Genomic DNA, 18,441 nt, shown 5'->3' with positions numbered 1-18,441 from the left:
CATTAAACAGAAGCTTAATAACCTGGATTCATCTGATATTTTAGAAATGTTGCTCTTAATTCTACGCAGGTAAGATTAAACGTCCCACAAATGGCAAACCACAAGATTTTATAGAACAAACATAACAAAGTATAGCAGGCTGTGTAAATTGAAGTCAGTGTAGGGGTGTGACAAGTTTACTCGCACAACCACGCAAAAAAGGAATCTCAGGCTTTAGTGGGGTTTTTTTTAAACAAATATCAGATATGGTAAACCATTTTAACAATACTAAAATTATATATATATATGTATATATATATATATATATATATATATATATATATATATTCCACACAATTGTGTATTTAAGATTTAGTTGATTATAGTGTCTCTTTATGAAATTATTTTTCCATGCATGTGTTTAATTTTGTAATTACCATTGAAAATATGTGTTCAATTTGTTTTGTTTGTTTTTTTTAAAACTGGAAAGACAAAAAAGACAATAGAATGATGTGGTGCACTAGTTTGACAGGGAAACTATTGCTCGGTGCATGTTTACCTGTTAGCACCCATATATTTAATATCAGCTATAGGCACGTGCACAAGGTGCCACATTGAAATTGAAAGTAATATTGAATTATGTTCCTTTTTAAATATTTTATTTTTAATGATATAGGTATCAGGTATTTTTTTGAATAATCATGTGATGTCTGCCTTTTTTTGGAACTCTGTATTTAAGATGAAGCACATTTTTCCTTTCAGATGGCTTTCCTGGATCACAGAGGTCTGCGTCATTCTAGTCCTAAAGTCCGTAGCAGAACGACCTATCTCTTTTCACGATTTGTCAAGTCGCTTCAGTAGGTCCCCTATCTTATTTAGTATGCATGAACATTTTTGCAGCAAACCTTATTCTGTATTTCTCTGACCAGTTAAAAAGGAAACTGATGATGTGAAAGGTTTTGCCTAAATGTGAAGTGTGCTGCTTAATAGTTCATGTTTTGGTTGTAAACTACAATGTGGTTGTACTTTTAAGGATATGATGAGGAAAATAATGTATGTATTTATAAAATAATTGCTTGATTTTTAGGGTAACGCATGAAAAGTGCAAATTATGTCTGCAAATTGGAGGTGTTTTATACGTGAAAAAAATAAGCTTTTTTTGAAACTGTGGTTACTGTTCACAAAGGTTTTTTGCTAGCACCTTATCAACTTATATATTATATATTATTTTTTATCATATTTTTATCCGCTGTGTATCAACTTTTTAATACACACATTTTTAAAAAAATATATATTTTATGACCATTTATATCCACTGCAGTGTGATTCACTTTAATAGAGTTTATTAATTCGAAATTTATTTGTATATTCTATTACTCTTAATTTCTTTTGAGTCATTTATTTATCATTGCATATAATAAAATTATGTAATTTGTATACTATTGGTTATAACGTATATTTCATTTCAACAAATGTTACATTCAAGGTACACTTCTCACTTTAAATTAAACACTTTTTAGATGTTTTTTTTTCTCACACTTATAGGTTATATAAACCCTAGATATATCCCATTAATATACTCTCATGCAATTTTAATAAATATGTAAGTTTTTTTTGTATAAATCGTTAAAGGGTCTTTGATACGATCAGTGATTTTGATGCTGTACTTTAATTACTGTTAGCAGTGCTTGACTAAGGTATAGGCTGTGTTGGAATTCAGACCGGTTTACTCACAGTAAAGACAAGGAGACAAACTGGTGTTTCTGGGTTTGTTACCAAACGGATGTTATGATATCCTGTAACCTGATTGGTTACAGATTGATAGATAAAGGCCACGGCCGAAACGCGTAGATTGGCACGATTCTACCACCAAGCCACCTAAAATACCCATTTTAGGTACTCTGCAACCAAGTTAACGTAGCTATCTCTTATGCACAGAAACTCTTCATAGAAACCGGCACCCCTGCAAAAACCTTACGAAGGTGGAACTCTTGCAGTGTGGGAGGATTCTGTTTTTTCCCAAATCGTTTGGACTTTACAAAACAAAAATCCTAAAAGAGCCGGTATCTCTACAAACCCTATGAAAGTAGAAACCTTTTAAAAGTGGAAATCTATCCTGCTTGCAGACTCCAATTTATCCAGATCGTCTGGACAGTTGAACACAAAAGCCTCTACAATCTAAGTTTCTATAAAACCGGCACGCTCACAAACCCTATGAAGGTATTAACTTTGTTTCCTTAGCAGATTCCGATCTGTGAAAAACCATTAAGACACTGTTTACTAACAAGCTTTTAAAACTAGTGCTCCTCAAGACAAGCCTGCTAATACTATTAGCATTGGGATTGTAACCAGAAGAAGACAATAGCTATTGCTATTAACTTTTTTTTGCTCTGTACTACAACTTTTACCTGGTACTATAAAGGCCGAACGCACACAGCCAATCAGGTTACAGGATATCATAACATCCGTTTGGTAACAAACCCAGAAACACCAGTCTGTCTCCTTGTCTTAACTGTGAGTAAACTGGTCTGAATTCCAACACAGCTTATACCTTAGTCAAGCACTGCTAACAGTATTTAAAGTACAGCATCAAAATCACTGATCGTATCAAAGACCCTTTAACGATTTATACAAAAAAACTTACATAAGCTTTTTTTGAAACTGTGGTTACTGTTCACAAAGCTTTTTTTTTGCTAGCACCTTATCAACTTATATATTATATATTATTTTTTTATCATATTTTTATCTACAGTTTTTATCCGCTGTGTATCAACTTTTTAATACACACATTTTTAAACAATATATATTTTATGACTATTTATATCCACTGCAGTGTGATTCACTTTAATAGAGTTTATTAATTCGAAATGTATTTGTATATTCTATTACTATTAATTTCTTTTGAGTCATTTATTTATCATTGCATATAATAAAATTATGTAATTTGTATACTATTGGTTACAACGTATATTTAATTTCAACAAATGTTACAATCTTCAAGGTACACTTCTCACTTTAAATAAAACACTTTTTAGATGTGGGTTTTTTTCTCACACTTTTAGGTTATATAAACCCTAGATATATCCCATTAATATACACTCATGCAATTTTAATAAATATTTTTTTCACGTATAAAACACTTCTCCAATTTGCACACATAATTATTTGCACTTTTCATGCGTTACCCTAAAAATCAAGCAATTATTTTATAAATACATACACTATTTTCCTCATCAGTTTATCTTAGATATCAAATAGCTCCCCATACTTGTTTAATCCTTTTTTTAATTGACAATCATTTGGAGGAACATTTGTCGTTTTTGGTTTGGAGCATAATTAATTTTAATCTCTTACCTCTTGGTGCGCTCACTCTATACTTGTCTATATCACATGTACTTTTAAGGACTTCTATATTTTTAATGCTAATGCTTTTGAGGCTGCTTCATTATGAAGCCAAATTTCATACTATCCAAATACTTCACACATAACCAAAACAGTTTAAAAATGTTTATTGGCTTTTGCTAAGTTTCCCCTCCCCCCCCCCCCCTATTTAGTAAACCAATACCAAGATATAGAATATAAATAAATGTTATATCTCTCAATCTTTTTATTTTCTTTCTCGCTTTTTACCAATGGAAAATATTTACTGCAGGTTGATACTTAAAGTTGTTAACTTGCGGCTACTTTCAGATCAGAGTTTTTCCAAATTGACATCTTGGCTACTGCAACTCTTTATTTTTCTTTCAAACATTGCACTACAGTCCTTTCCTGCAGCCTATTTCCTTTTAAAGGGACAGGAAACCCCAACATGTTCTTTTGTGATTCAGTTAGAACATAACATTTTTAATCAACTTTCCAATTTATTTTGATTATCAAATTTGCTTCATTATGTTGTTATCCTTTGCTAAAGGATCACCATTGCACTACTGGCAGCTTGCTGAACACATCTAGTTAGCCAATCACGAGACAAATGTGTGCAGGCACCAATTAGCAGCAGCTCCCACTAGTGTAGGATATGTGCATATTCTTTTTCGACAAGGGATACCAAGAGAACAAAGCACAGTTGAAAATAGAAGTGAATTTAAGTCTTAAAATGAGATGCTCTATCTGAATCATGCAAGTTTAAATTTGACTTTTCCTTGCAAGATCTTTTACTAAGTAATAACATTGAAGATCTCTGAACATTGGAAAAATATAAAAAAGTGGATTACAATTAGCAACGGACAATCTGATAATTTACTTTTCTTTCATGTAATTAGCAAGAGTCCATGAGCTAGTGACGTATGGGATATACATTCCTACCAGGAGGGGCAAAGTTTCCCAAACCTTAAAATGCCTATAAATACACCCCTCACCACACCCACAATTCAGTTTTACAAACTTTGCCTCCGATGGAGGTGGTGAAGTAAGTTTGTGCTAGATTCTACGTTGATATGCGCTCCGCAGCAAGTTGGAGCCCGGTTTTCCTCTCAGCGTGCAGTGAATGTCAGAGGGATGTGAAGAGAGTATTGCCTATTTTGAATGCAGTGATCTCCTTCTACGGGGTCTATTTCATAGGTTCTCTGTTATCGGTCGTAGAGATTCATCTCTTACCTCCCTTTTCAGATCGACGATATACTCTTATATATACCATTACCTCTGCTGATTCTCATTTCAGTACTGGTTTGGCTTTCTACAAACATGTAGATGAGTGTCCTGGGGTAAGTAAATCTTATTTTCTGTGACACTCTAAAGCTATGGTTGGGCACTTTGTTTATAAAGTTCTAAATATATGTATTCAAACATTTATTTGCCTTGACTCAGAATGTTCAACTTTCCTTATTTTTCAGACAGTCAGTTTCATATTTGGGATAATGCATTTGAATTAATAATTTTTTCTTACCTTCAAAAATTTGACTCTTTTTTCCCTGTGGGCTGTTAGGCTCGCGGGGGCTGAAAATGCTTCATTTTATTGCGTCATTCTTGGCGCTGATTTTTTTGGCGCAAAAATTCTTTTCCGTTTCCGGCGTCATACGTGTCGCCGGAAGTTGCGTCATTTTTTTGACGTTATTTTGCGCCAAAAATGTCGGTGTTCCGGATGTGGCGTCATTTTTGGCGCCAAAAGGCATTTCGGCGCCAAATAATGTGGGCGTCTTGTTTGGCGCTAAAAAAAATATGGGCGTCGCTTTTGTCTCCACATTATTTAAGTCTCATTATTTATTGCTTCTGGTTGCTAGAAGCTTGTTCACTGGCATTTTTTTCCCATTCCTGAAACTGTCTTTTAAGGATTTTGATCAATTTGCTTTATATGTTGTTTTTTCTATTACATATTGCAAGATGTTCCACGTTGCAACTGAGTCAGAAGTTACTTGAGGAAAATCACTGCCCGGGGCTGGAGCTACCAAGCTAAGTGTATCTGCTATAAATTTTTGGTACCTGTTTCTCCAGCTGTTGTTTGGATTGCATGTCATGACAAACTTTTTAATGCAGATAAAATTTCCTTTAGTACTGTTATATTACCTGTTGCTGTTTCGTCAACATTTAATTTTCAGAGTGTTCCTGTTAAACATAAGAGATTTTATTTTTTAAATCCATTTAGAAGGCTATGTCTGTTATTTCTCCTTCTAGTTTACATAAAAGTCTTTTAAAAACTTCTCTTTTTTCAGATGAATTTTTAAATGAACATCATCGTTCTGATACTGATAATGGTTCTTCTGGTTCAGAAGTTTCTGTCTCAGAGGTTGATGCTGTTAAATCTTTTTATTTGTTCAAGATGGAATTTATTCGTTCTTTATTTAAAGACGTATTAATTGCTTTAGATATAGAGGATTCTGGTCTTCTTGATACTAAATCTAAACGTTTAAATAAGGTTTTTTTTTAAATCTCCTGTATTTATTCCAGAAGTGTTTAATCTCCCTGATGCTTTTTCTGAAGTAATTTCCAGGGAATGGAATAATTTGGGTAATTCTTTTACTCCTTCTAAACGTTTAAGCAATTATATCCTGTGCCATCTGACAGATTAGAGTTTTTTGGGACAAAATCCCTAAGGTTTGGGGCTGTCTCTATTCCTGCTAAAATGTACTACTATTCTTACGGCAGATAGTACTAAATTTAAGGATCCTTTAGATAAGAAAATTGAATCCTTTCTAAGAAAAGTTTACTTATGTTTAGGTAATCTTCTTAGACCTGCTATATTTTTACCGGATGTTGCTGCAGCTTCATTTTTTTGGTTAGAAGTTTTAGCGCAAAAAGTAACAGATCATAATTTTATAGCATTATTTTTATTCTATAACATGCTAATAATTTTATTGGTGATACCATCTTTTGATATCATTTGAGTTGATGTCAGGTATATGTCTCTAGCTATTTTAGCTAGAAAAGCTTTATGGATTTAACTTGGAATGCTGATATGTTTTCTAAGTTAACTTTGTTTTTCCCTTTCTTTCCAGGGTAATAATCATTTTTTCGTTCTTTTTCTCATAATAAGGAACAAAAGCCTGATCCTTCATCCTCAGGAGCGGTTTCAGTTTGGAAACTATTTCCAGTTTGGAATATATCCAAGCCTTATAGAAACCTATAGTCAGCTCCTAAGTACCCATGAAGGTGCGGCCCTTTTTTCCAGTTCAGCTGGTATGGGGCAGATTACGTTTTATTCAAAGGAGTTTGGATCAATTCCGTTCTCAATCTCTGGTTTCAGAACATTGTTTCAGAAAGGTACAGAATTGGCTTCAGTTAAGGCCTCCTGCTAAGAGATTTTTTTCTTCCCGTGTCCCAGTTAACACAGCAAGGCTCAGCATTTCTGAAATGTGTTTCAGATCTAGAGTTGGCTGGAGTAATTATGCCAGTTCCAGTTCTGGAACAGGGGCTAGGGTTTTATTTTATCTCTTCATTGTACCAAAGAAGGTCAATTCCTTCAGACCAGTTCCGGATCTATCAATATTGAATCGTTATGTATACCAACATTCAAGATGGTTACTGTAGGACTATTCTGCCTTTTGTTTAGCAAGGGCATTTTATGTCTACAATAGTTTTGCAGGATGTGTATCTGCATATTCCGATTCATTCAGATCACTTTTAGTGTTTGAGGTTCTCTTTTTAGACAAGCATTACCAGTTTTGTGGCTCTACTGTTTGGCCTAGCCTCAGTTCCAAGAATTTTTTTCAAAGATTCTCGGTGCCCTTCTTGCTGTATTCAGAGAACAGGGTTTTGGTATTTCCTTATTTGGACGATTATCTTGGTATTTGCTCAGTCTTCTCATTCGAAGAATCTCATGCGATTCGACTTGTGTTGTTTCTTCAAGATCATGGTTGGAGGATCAATTTACCAAAAAGTTCATTGATTCCTCAGTCAAGGGTAACCTTCTGGGTTTCCAGATAGATTCAGTGTCCATGACTCTGTCTTTAACAGACAAGAGACGTCTAAATTGTTTTCAGCTTGTCGAAACCTTCAGTCACAATCATTCCCTTCGGTAACCTTATGCATGGAAATTCTAGGTCTTATGACTGCTGCATTGGACGCAATCCCCTTTGCTTGTTTTTCACATGCGACCTCTTCAGCTCTGTATGCTGAATCAATGGTGCAAGGATTACACAAAGATATTTCAATTTATATCTTTAAAACCGATTGTTCGACACTCTCTAACATGGTGGACAGATCACCATCGTTTAATTCAGGGGGCTTCTTTTGTGCTTCCGACCTGGACTGTAATTTCAACAGATACAAGTCTCACAGGTTGGGGAGCTGTGTGGGGATCTCTGTCGGCACAAGGAGTTTGGGAATCTCAGGAGGTGAGATTACCGATAAATATTTTGGAACTCCGTGCAATTTTCAGAGCTCTTCAGTTTTGGCCTCTTCTGTAGAGAGAATCGTTCATTTGTTTTCAGACAGACAATGTCACAACTGTGGCATATATCATCAAGGAGCGACTCACAGTCCTCTGGCTATGAAAGAAGTATCTCGAATTTTTTTGGTTTGGGCGGACTCCAGCTCCTGTCTAATCTCTGCGGTTCATATCCCAGGTGTAGACAATTGGGAAGCGGATTATCTCAGTCGCCAAACGTTGCATCCGGGCGAATGGTTTCTTCACCCAGAGGTATTTCTTCAGGTTGTTCAAATGTGGGAACTTCCAGAAATAGATCTGATGGCGTCTCATCTAAACAAGAAACTTCCCAGATATCTGTCCAGATCCCGGGGTCCTTAGGCGGAGGCAGTGGATGCATTATCACTTCCTTGGAAGTATCATCCTGTCTATATCTTTCCGCCTCTAGTTCTTCTTCCAAGAGTAATCTCCAAGATTCTGAAGGAATGCTCGTTTGTTCTGCTGGTAGCTCCGGCATGGCCTTACAGGTTTGGTATGCGGATCTTGTCCGGATGGCCTCTTGCCAGCCGTGGACTCTTCCGTTAGACCAGACCTTCTGTCACAAGGTCCTTTTTTTCCATCAGGATCTGAAATCTTTCAATTTAAAGGTATGGCGATTGAACGCTTGATTCTTGGTCAAAGAGGTTTCTCTGACTCTGTGATTAATACTATGTTACAGGCTCGTAAATCTGTATCTAGAGAGATATATTATAGAGTCTGGAAGACTTATATTTTTTGGTGTCTTTCTCATCTTTTTTCTTGGCATTCTTTTAGAATACCGAGAATTTTACAGTTTCTTCAGGATGGTTTAGATAAGGGTTTGTCTGCAAGTTCCTTGAAAGGACAAATCTCTGCTCTTTCTGTTCTTTTTCACAGAAAGATTGCTATTCTTCCTGATATTTATTGTTTTGTACAAGCTTTGGTTCGTATAAAACCTGTCATTAAGTCAATTTCTCCTCCTTGGAGTTTGAATTTGGTTCTGGGAGCTCTTCAAGCTCCTCCCTTTGAACCTATGCATTCATTGGTCATTAAATTACTTTCTTGGAAAGTTTTTTGTTCCTTTTGGCCATCTCTTCTGCCAGAAGAGTTTCTGAATTATCTGCTCTTTCTTGTGAGTCTCCTTTTCTGATTTTTCATCAGGATGAGGCGGTGTTGCGAACTTCTTTTGAATTTTTACCTAAAGTTGTGAATTCCAACAACATTAGTAGAGAAATTGTGGTTCCTTCATTATGTCCTAATCCTAAGAATTCTAAGGAGAAATCATTGCATTCTTTGAATGTTGTTAGAGCTTTGAAATATTATGTTGAAGCTACTAAGTCTTTCCGAAAGACTTCTAGTCTATTTGTTATCTTTTCCGGTTCTAGAAAAGGCCAGAAAGCTTCTGCCATTTCTTTGGCATCTTGGTTGAAATCCTTTAATTCATCTTGCCTATGTTGAGTCGGGTAAAACTCCGCCTCAGAGGATTACAGCTCATTCTACCAGGTCAGTTTCTACTTCCTGGGCGTTTAGGAATGAAGCTTCGGTTGATCACATTTGCAAAGTTGCAACTTGGTCCTCTTTGCATATTTTTACTAAATTCTACCATTTTGATGTATTTTCTTCTTCTGAAGCAGTTTTTGGTAGAAAAGTATTTCAGGCAGCAGTTTCAGTCTGAATCTTCTGCTTATGTTTTTTATTAAACTTTATTTTGGGTGTGGATTATTTTCAGCAGGAATTGGCTGTCTTTATTTTATCCCTCCCTCTCTAGTGACTCTTGTGTGGAAAGATCCACATCTTGGGTAGTCATTATCCCATACGTCACTAGCTCATGGACTCTTGCTAATTACATGAAAGAAAACATAATTTATGTAAGAACTTACCTGATAAATTCATTTCTTTCATATTAGCAAGAGTCCATGAGGCCCACCCTTTTTTGTGGTGGTTATGATTTTTTTGTATAAAGCACAATTATTCCAATTCCTTATTTTATATGCTTTCGCTCTTTTCTTATCACCCCACTTCTTGGCTATTCGTTAAACTGAATTGTGGGTGTGGTGAGGGGTGTATTTATAGGCATTTTGAGGTTTGGGAAACTTTGCCCCTCCTGGTAGGATTGTATATCCCATACGTCACTAGCTCATGGACTCTTGCTAATATGAAAGAAATGAATTTATCAGGTAAGTTCTTACATAAATTATGTTATTTTTAGAACTGAGAAATAAGTAATCTTACTCAGTTCTACAGCTTTTTTCTATTTGCAGTTTTATCGTGTTTGTAAAATTGTTAATTTTGCATGTTCTCAGCTTTGCTCCACATTACTTTTGTGGGAAATGCATTAAATACCTCCTTTGCAGGTCCTGGTTGTATTACAACAAAGCTTCCCAGGCGTTAAGTGAAACCTTTTTTAATTTCTTTTATCAGATTTACCTAATGTTCTGGCTATCCTTTGAAAAGCATACCTAGGTAGTCTCAGAGCTAGCGGGTGATGTCTACATACATATGACTCACTGGTTCACCAGATGTTTATCTAGCTCCCACTGTATTACTTCTATAGAACTTTCATGAAGCTTTGCAGGGGTTTAACAGTGCAATAATAAAATGCTCAACCATATTAGTACTTTTGTTTTTTCTTTGCACTTTTATATTCCTTTAAATGAAATGGGTTTCTAATGCTGTGGTCTAATTGTATCAATTTTAAAAGCTATATGCAGTAAATAAGCAGTTTTTAAGGTCAAAACTATTCTAGTCTATTAGAAAATAATGCTATTAAAGGGATTTGAAACAAGTTCTCTCTCATGGTTCAGATAGAGCATGCGATTTTAAACAACTTTCTAACTTCTATTCATTTTTCCTTGGTATCTTTTGTTGAAAAGCAGGGACGTATGCTTAGGAGCCGGCCCATTTTTGGAGCACTATATGACAGCAGTTTTGCTAGAACATTATCTATTTGCAAGAGCACTAGATCTCAGCACTATTTCCTGCCATGTAGTGCTATAGATGCCTACTTCAGTATCTCTTCAACAGAGAATATCCTGCGAAAGAAGCAAATTTGATAATATAAGTAAATTGGAAGCTTTTTTTTTAATGGCTTGCTCAGTCTGAATTACACAAGAACATGTTTTAGTTTCTTATCCCTTGTTTTCGAGTGGCTTCATACTGTGCATATTCTGCCAATACTTACTATTCCGAGATTGACAGCAAGATTCCAGCCCAGAACACTTTGAGTAGCCTTTTGCTTAATTTGTTTTTATTTCAAAAGCCTTCCGTTCTTTATCTTATGTTGTCTGACTTTATTTATTATGTTTGTGCTTGCTCACTTTAAATGAGGAAAACATAATTATTTCCTGGTTTAAAATCAATATAATTGACACCTTAAAGGTACAGTATACACTCATTTTTATATAACTGCATGTAATAGACACTACTATAAAGAATAAGATGCACAGATACTGATATCAAAATCCAGTATAAAACTGTTTAAAAACTTACTTAGAAGTTCTTAGTTTAGTTCTGTTGAAAAGGTAGCTGGAAAGCCCACTGCAAGTGGGAAATAAGACACTCCCCCCCCCCCCTTCTTTTGCATATGAAAAGGCCCTTTACACAAACAGGAGCAAGCTGGAGAAGGTAGCTGACGGTATTCACATAAAACTTTGGGGCTTGGTTAGGAGTCTGAAAATCAGAGCAATGTTATTTAAAAATAAGCAAAACTATACATTTTTTTAAAAAACAACTTTATGAGCTATATAAATAGATATACAAAACATTTATGCAAAGAAAAAATGTGTATAATGTCCCTTTAAGTAGGAAAACTTTTAAAGTATACAACTTAAATGCATTCACCAAAATGATTACTGATTGCAATTAAGTGCTTGATGTCTAGAAAATATTTTTTTATAACATTCCACATCTTTACCCAATCCACATTTGAATGGTTTAGCTAATTCAGAGGGCAGCATCTCTTCTTGATTAGAATGCCATAAAAGGAAGCTGGCAAGTTCTAATGGCATGGAACAGTGGCCATTTCTTATTTATAGATATGTATCTCTGAAGGAACCGTTTAGGATCAGTTCTCACACTTTGCAAGTCTTTTGAAGGTATATTTTCCCCCTTTTTTTGTACCTTTTTGCTGTATATAGTGAGCAGCTATAGATTTTAGGTTTAATATTGGTGCATGTAATAAAACTGCATAACCAACATGTATAAAATGATTTTTCTCTTGTAAGGTGTATCCAGTCCACGGATCATCCATTACTTGTGGGATATTCTCATTCCCAACAGGAAGTTGCAAGAGGACACCCACAGCAGAGCTGTAATATAGCTGCTCCCCTAACTGTCATAGCTAGTCATTCTCTTGCAACTCTCAAGCTAGGACGTTGTAGGAGAGAGTGGTTAAATATTCTTCAATCAAAAGTTTGTTATTTTTAAATAGTACCGGAGTTGTGCTATTTTATCTCAGGCAGTAAATAGAAGAAGAATCTGCCTGAGGTTTCTATGATCTTAGCAGGTTGTAACTAAGATCCATTGCTGTTCTCACATATGTCTGAGGGGATTACACAGATGAGGTAAAACTTCAGCGAGAGAATGGCTTGCAGTTTATTCTGCTATCAGGTATGTGCAGTTATAATTTTTTTCTAGAGATGGAAAACACTAAAAAATGCTGCTGATACCGGATTAATGTAAGTTAAGCCTGAATACAGTGATTTAATAACGACTGGTATGCTTACTTCCAGGGGTAATACCCTTATGATATTGCAATATAAAACGTTTGCTGGCATGTTTAATTGTTTGTATATATGCTTTGGTGATAAAACTTTATTGGGGCCTATTTTTTTTCCACATGGCTGGCTTAAATTTAAACTAGAAACAGTTTTCCTGAGGCTTTCCACTGTTGTAGTATAAAAGTTACAGTTGGTGCAGTTAAAATTACAAACTGTGACATCCAGCTTCCCTCAAAGGCCCTCTGAATGCTATAGGACATATCTCTAAAGGGCCCAAAGGCTTTCCAAAGTCGTTTATTGGGGAAGGTAGGGCCACAGCTTGCTGTGGCAGTTGGTTGTGACTGTTAAAAAAAAGTATTTCTTTTTTTGATCCGTTTTTTGAACTAAGGGGTTAATCATCCATTTGCAAGTGGGTGCAATGCTCTGTTAGCCTATTATACACAATGTAAAAATTTCGTTTGATTTACTGCTTTTTTTCACTGTTTTTCAAATTCTGAAGGGGGAAGTTATGCCGACTAACTTTCCCCACGTGTTAGACCCTTTGACTCCCGCTTAAGGGATTCGCGCTCAAATTACGCCAAGTACATCTAGGGCGCCCATAGCGTTTACTTTACAAGACATGGCAGCAGTCATGGATAATACACTGTCAGCGGTATTAGCCAGACTACCTGAACTTAAAGGTAAGCGAGATAGCTCTGGGGTGAGACAAAATGCAGAGCATACTGACGCTTTAAGAACCATGTCTGATACTGCCTCACAATATGCAGAAGCTGAGGAAAGAGAGCTTCAGTCAGTGGGTGATGTTAATGACTCAGGAAAGAGACCTGATTCTAATATTTCTACATTTAAATTTAAGCTTGAACACCTCCGCGTGTTGCTTAGGGAGGTTTTAGCTGCTCTGAATGACTGTGATACCATTGCAGTGCCAGAGAAATTGTGTAGACTGGATAAATACTTTGCAGTGCCGGTGTGTACTGATGTTTTTCCAAATACCTAAAAGGTTTACAGAAATTATTAATAAGGAATGGGATAGACCAGGTGTGCCGTTCTCTTCCCCTCCTATTTTTAGAAAAATGTTTCCAATAGATGCCACCACACGGGACTTATGGCAGACAGTCCCTAAGGTGGAGGGAGCAGTTTCTACTCTAGTAAAGCGTACTACAATCCCTGTCGAGGACAGTTGTGCTTTTTTTTTTTTTTTTTTTTTTAGATCCAATGGATAAAAAATTAGAGGTTACCTTAAGAAAATATTTATTCAACAAGGTTTTCTTTCATGTAATTAGCAAGAGTCCATGAGCTAGTGACGTATGGGATATACATTCCTACCAGGAGGGGCAAAGTTTCCCAAACCTCAAAATGCCTATAAATACACCCCTCACCACACCCACAATTCAGTTTTACAAACTTTGCCTCCTATGGAGGTGGTGAAGTAAGTTTGTGCTAGATTCTACGTTGATATGCGCTCCGCAGCAGGTTGGAGCCCGGTTTTCCTCTCAGCGTGCAGTGAATGTCAGAGGGATGTGAGGAGAGTATTGCCTATTTGAATTCAATGATCTCCTTCTACGGGGTCTATTTCATAGGTTCTCTGTTATCGGTCGTAGAGATTCATCTCTTACCTCCCTTTTCAGATCGACGATATACTCTTATATATATACCATTATCTCTGCTGATTTTCGTTTCAGTACTGGTTTGGCTTTCTACAACATGTAGATGAGTGTCCTGGGGTAAGTAAGTCTTATTTTCTGTGACACTCTAAGCTATGGTTGGGCACTTTTTTATAAAGTTCTAAATATATGTATTCAAACATTTATTTGCCTTGACTCAGGATGTTCAACATTCCTTATTTTCAGACAGTCAGTTTCATATTTGGGATAATGCATTTGAATAAAACAATTTTTTTCTTACCTTAAAATTTGACTTTTCCCTGTGGGCTGTTTGGCTCGCGGGGGCTGAAAATGCTTCATTTTATTGCGTCATTCTTGGCGCGGACTTTTTTGGCGCAAATTTTTTTATCTGTTTGGAAACCATCTCCAGTCTGGAATAAATCCAAGCCTTTTAGAAAATCAAAGCCAGCTCCTAAGTCCACATGAAGGTGCGGCCCTCATTCCAGCTCAGCTGGTAGGGGGCAGATTACGTTTTTTCAAAGGAATTTGGATCAATTCCGTTCACAATCTTTGGATTCAGAATATTGTTTCAGAAGGGTACAGAATTGGCTTCAAGATAAGGCCTCCTGCAAAGAGATTTTTTCTTTCCCGTGTCCCAGTAAATCCAGCGAAGGCTCAAGCATTTCTGAAATGTGTTTCAGATCTAGAGTTGGCTGGAGTAATTATGCCAGTTCCAGTTCTGGAACAGGGACTGGGGTTTTATTCAAATCTCTTCATTGTACCAAAGAAGGAGAATTCCTTCAGACCAGTTCTGGATCTAAAAATATTGAATAGTTATGTAAGGATACCAACATTCAAAATGGTAACTGTAAGGACTATCCTGCCTTTTGTTCAGCAAGGGCATTATATGTCTACAATAGATTTACAGGATGCATATCTGCATATTCCGATTCATCCAGATCACTATCAGTTTCTGAGATTCTCGTTCCTAGACAAGCATTACCAGTTTGTGGCTCTACCGTTTGGCCTAGCAACAGCTCCAAGAATTTTTACAAAGTTTCTCTGTGCCCTTCTGTCTGTAATCAGAGAACAGGGTATTGTGGTATTTCCTTATTTGGACGATATCTTGGTACTTGCTCAGTCTTCACATTTTAGCAGAAGCTCATACGAATCGACTTGTGTTGTTTCTTCAAGATCATGGTTGGAGGATCAATTTACTAAAAAGTTCATTGATTCCTCAGACAAGGGTAACCTTTTTGGGTTTCCAGATAGATTCAGTGTCCATGACTCTGTCTTTAACAGACAAGAGATGTCTAAAATTGATATCAGCTTGTCGAAACCTTCAGTCGCATCGGACGCGATCCCCTTTACTCTTTTTCACATGCGAACTCTTCAGTTCTGTATGCTGAACCAGTGGTGCAGGGATTACACAAAGATATCTCAATTAATATCTTTAAAACCGATTGTACGACACTCTCTGACGTGGTGGACAGATCACCATCGTTTAGTTCAGGGGGCTTCTTTTGTTCTTCCGACCTGGACTGTAATCTCAACAGATGCAAGTCTTACAGGTTGGGGAGCTGTGTGGGGGTCTCTGACGGCACAAGGGGTTTGGGAATCTCAGGAGGTGAGATTACCGATCAATATTTTGGAACTCCGTGCAATTTTCAGAGCTCTTCAGTCTTGGCCTCTTCTGAAGAGAGAATCGTTCATTTGTTTTCAGACAGACAATGTCACAACTGTGGCATACATCAATCATCAAGGAGGGACTCACAGCCCTCTGGCTATGAAAGAAGTATCTCGAATTCTGGTTTGGGCGGAATCCAGCTCCTGTCTAGTTTCTGCGGTTCATATCCCAGGTATAGACAATTGGGAAGCGGATTATCTCAGTCTCCAAACGTTGCATCCGGGCGAATGGTCTCTTCACCCAGAGGTATTTCTTCAGATTGTCCAAATGTGGGGACTTCCAGAAATAGATCTGATGGCCTCTCATCTAAACAAGAAACTTCCCAGGTATCTGTCCAGATCCAGGGATCCTCAAGCGGAAGCAGTGGATGCATTGTCACTTCCTTGGAAGTATTATCCTGCTTATATCTTTCCGCCTCTAGTTCTTCTTCCAAGAGTGATCTCCAAGATTCTGAAGGAATGCTCGTTTGTTCTGCTGGTAGCTCCGGCATGGCCTCACAGGTTTTGGTATGCGGATCTTGTCCGGATGGCCTCTTGCCAACCGTGGACTCTTCCGTTAAGACCAGACCTTCTGTCGCAAGGTCCTTTTTTCCATCAGGATCTCAAATCCTTAAATTTAAAGGTATGGAGATTGAAGGCTTGATTCTTGGTCAAAGAGGTTTCTCTGACTCTGTGATTAATACTATGTTACAGGCTCGTAAATCTGTATCTAGGGAGATATATTATAGAGTCTGGAAGACTTATATTTCTTGGTGTCTTTCTCATCATTTTTCTTGGCATTCTTTTAGAATTCCGAGAATTTTACAGTTTCTTCAGGATGGTTTGGATAAAGGTTTGTCTGCAAGTTCCTTGAAAGGACAAATCTCTGCTCTTTCTGTTCTTTTTCACAGAAAGATTGCTAATCTTCCTGATATTCATTGTTTTGTACAAGCTTTGGTTCGTATTAAACCTGTCATTAAGTCAATTTCTCCTCCTTGGAGTTTGAATTTGGTTCTGGGGGCTCTTCAAGCTCTTCCGTTTGAACCTATGCATTCATTGGACATTAAATTACTTTCTTGGAAAGTTTTGTTCCTTTTGGCCATCTCTTCTGCCAGAAGAGTTTCTGAATTATCTGCTCTTTCTTGTGAGTCTCCTTTTCTGATTTTTCATCAGGATAAGGCGGTGTTGCGAACTTCTTTTGAATTTTTACCTAAGGTTGTGAATTCCAACAACATTAGTAGAGAAATTGTGGTTCCTTCATTATGTCCTAATCCTAAGAATTCTAAGGAGAAATCATTGCATTCTTTGGATGTAGTTAGAGCTTTGAAATATTATGTTGAAGCTACTAAGAATTTCCGAAAGACTTCTAGTCTATTTATTATCTTTTCCGGTTCTAGGAAAGGTCAGAAGGCTTCTGCCATTTCTTTGGCATCTTGGTTGAAATCTTTAATTCATCATGCTTATGTCGAGTCGGGTAAAACCTCAAAGGATTACAGCTCATTCTACTAGGTCAGTTTCTACTTCCTGGGCATTTAGGAATGAAGCTTCGGTTGATCAGATTTGCAAAGCAGCAACTTGGTCTTCTTTGCATACTTTTACTAAATTCTACCATTTTGATGTGTTTTCTTCTTCTGAAGCTGTTTTTGGTAGAAAAGTACTTCAGGCAGCTGTTTCAGTTTGAATCTTCTGCTTATGTTTTCAGTTTTTTTCATTATAAAATTTAATCTTTATTTTGGGTGTGGATTATTTTTCAGCGGAATTGGCTGTCTTTATTTTATCCCTCCCTCTCTAGTGACTCTTGCGTGGAAAGATCCACATCTTGGGTAGTCATTATCCCATACGTCACTAGCTCATGGACTCTTGCTAATTACATGAAAGAAAACATAATTTATGTAAGAACTTACCTGATAAATTCATTTCTTTCATATTAGCAAGAGTCCATGAGGCCCACCCTTTTTGTGGTGGTTATGATTTTTTTGTATAAAGCACAATTATTCCAATTCCTTATTTTTTATGCTTTTGCACTTTTTTCTTATCACCCCACTTCTTGGCTATTAGTTAAACTGATTTGTGGGTGTGGTGAGGGGTGTATTTGTAGGCATTTTGAGGTTTGGGAAACTTTGCCCCTCCTGGTAGGAATGTATATCCCATACGTCACTAGCTCATGGACTCTTGCTAATATGAAAGAAATGAATTTATCAGGTAAGTTCTTACATAAATTATGTTTTATCCTACAGCCCCTTGCATGCATTGCCCCTGTCACTGCTGCTGCGGCGGCGTACTGGTTTGAGTCTCTGGAAGAGGCTTTACAGGTAGCGACTCAATTGGATGACATACTTGGCAAACTTAGAGCAATTAAGCTAGCCAATTCTTTTATTCTGATGCCATTGTTCATTTGACTAAACTAACGGCTAAGAATTCTGGTTTTGCTATACAGGCGCGCAGAGCGCTATGGCTTAGATCATGGTCAGCTGACGTGACTTCAAAATCTAAGCTACTTAACATTTCCTTCAAGGGGCAGACCCTATTCGGGCCTGGTTTGAAGGAGATTATTGCTGATATCACTGGAGGAAAAGGTCATGCCCTTCCTCAGGACAGGTCCAAATCTAGGGCCAAACAGTCAAATTTTCGTGCCTTTCGAAACTTCAAGGCAGGTGCG

General features: G+C 36.9%; 1 protein-coding gene across 2 annotated transcripts in view; it reads left to right on the top strand.

The window, feature by feature from the left end:
• XPOT (exportin for tRNA) overlaps positions 1–18,441 on the top strand; it is a gene marked incomplete in the record, with an annotated part of 287,196 nt that overhangs the window by 106,073 nt on the left and 162,682 nt on the right. For both annotated transcript variants that reach the window (XM_053716840.1, XM_053716839.1), the window contains 1 exon segment: positions 742–836. In XM_053716840.1, coding sequence (XP_053572815.1) covers positions 742–836 — 95 coding nt within the window.

This window comes from Bombina bombina, chromosome 6 (genome assembly GCF_027579735.1).
Source record: "Bombina bombina isolate aBomBom1 chromosome 6, aBomBom1.pri, whole genome shotgun sequence".
In the NCBI taxonomy this organism is placed as follows: domain Eukaryota; kingdom Metazoa; phylum Chordata; class Amphibia; order Anura; family Bombinatoridae; genus Bombina; species Bombina bombina.
This window is presented reverse-complemented; position numbering and strand designations above follow the sequence as displayed.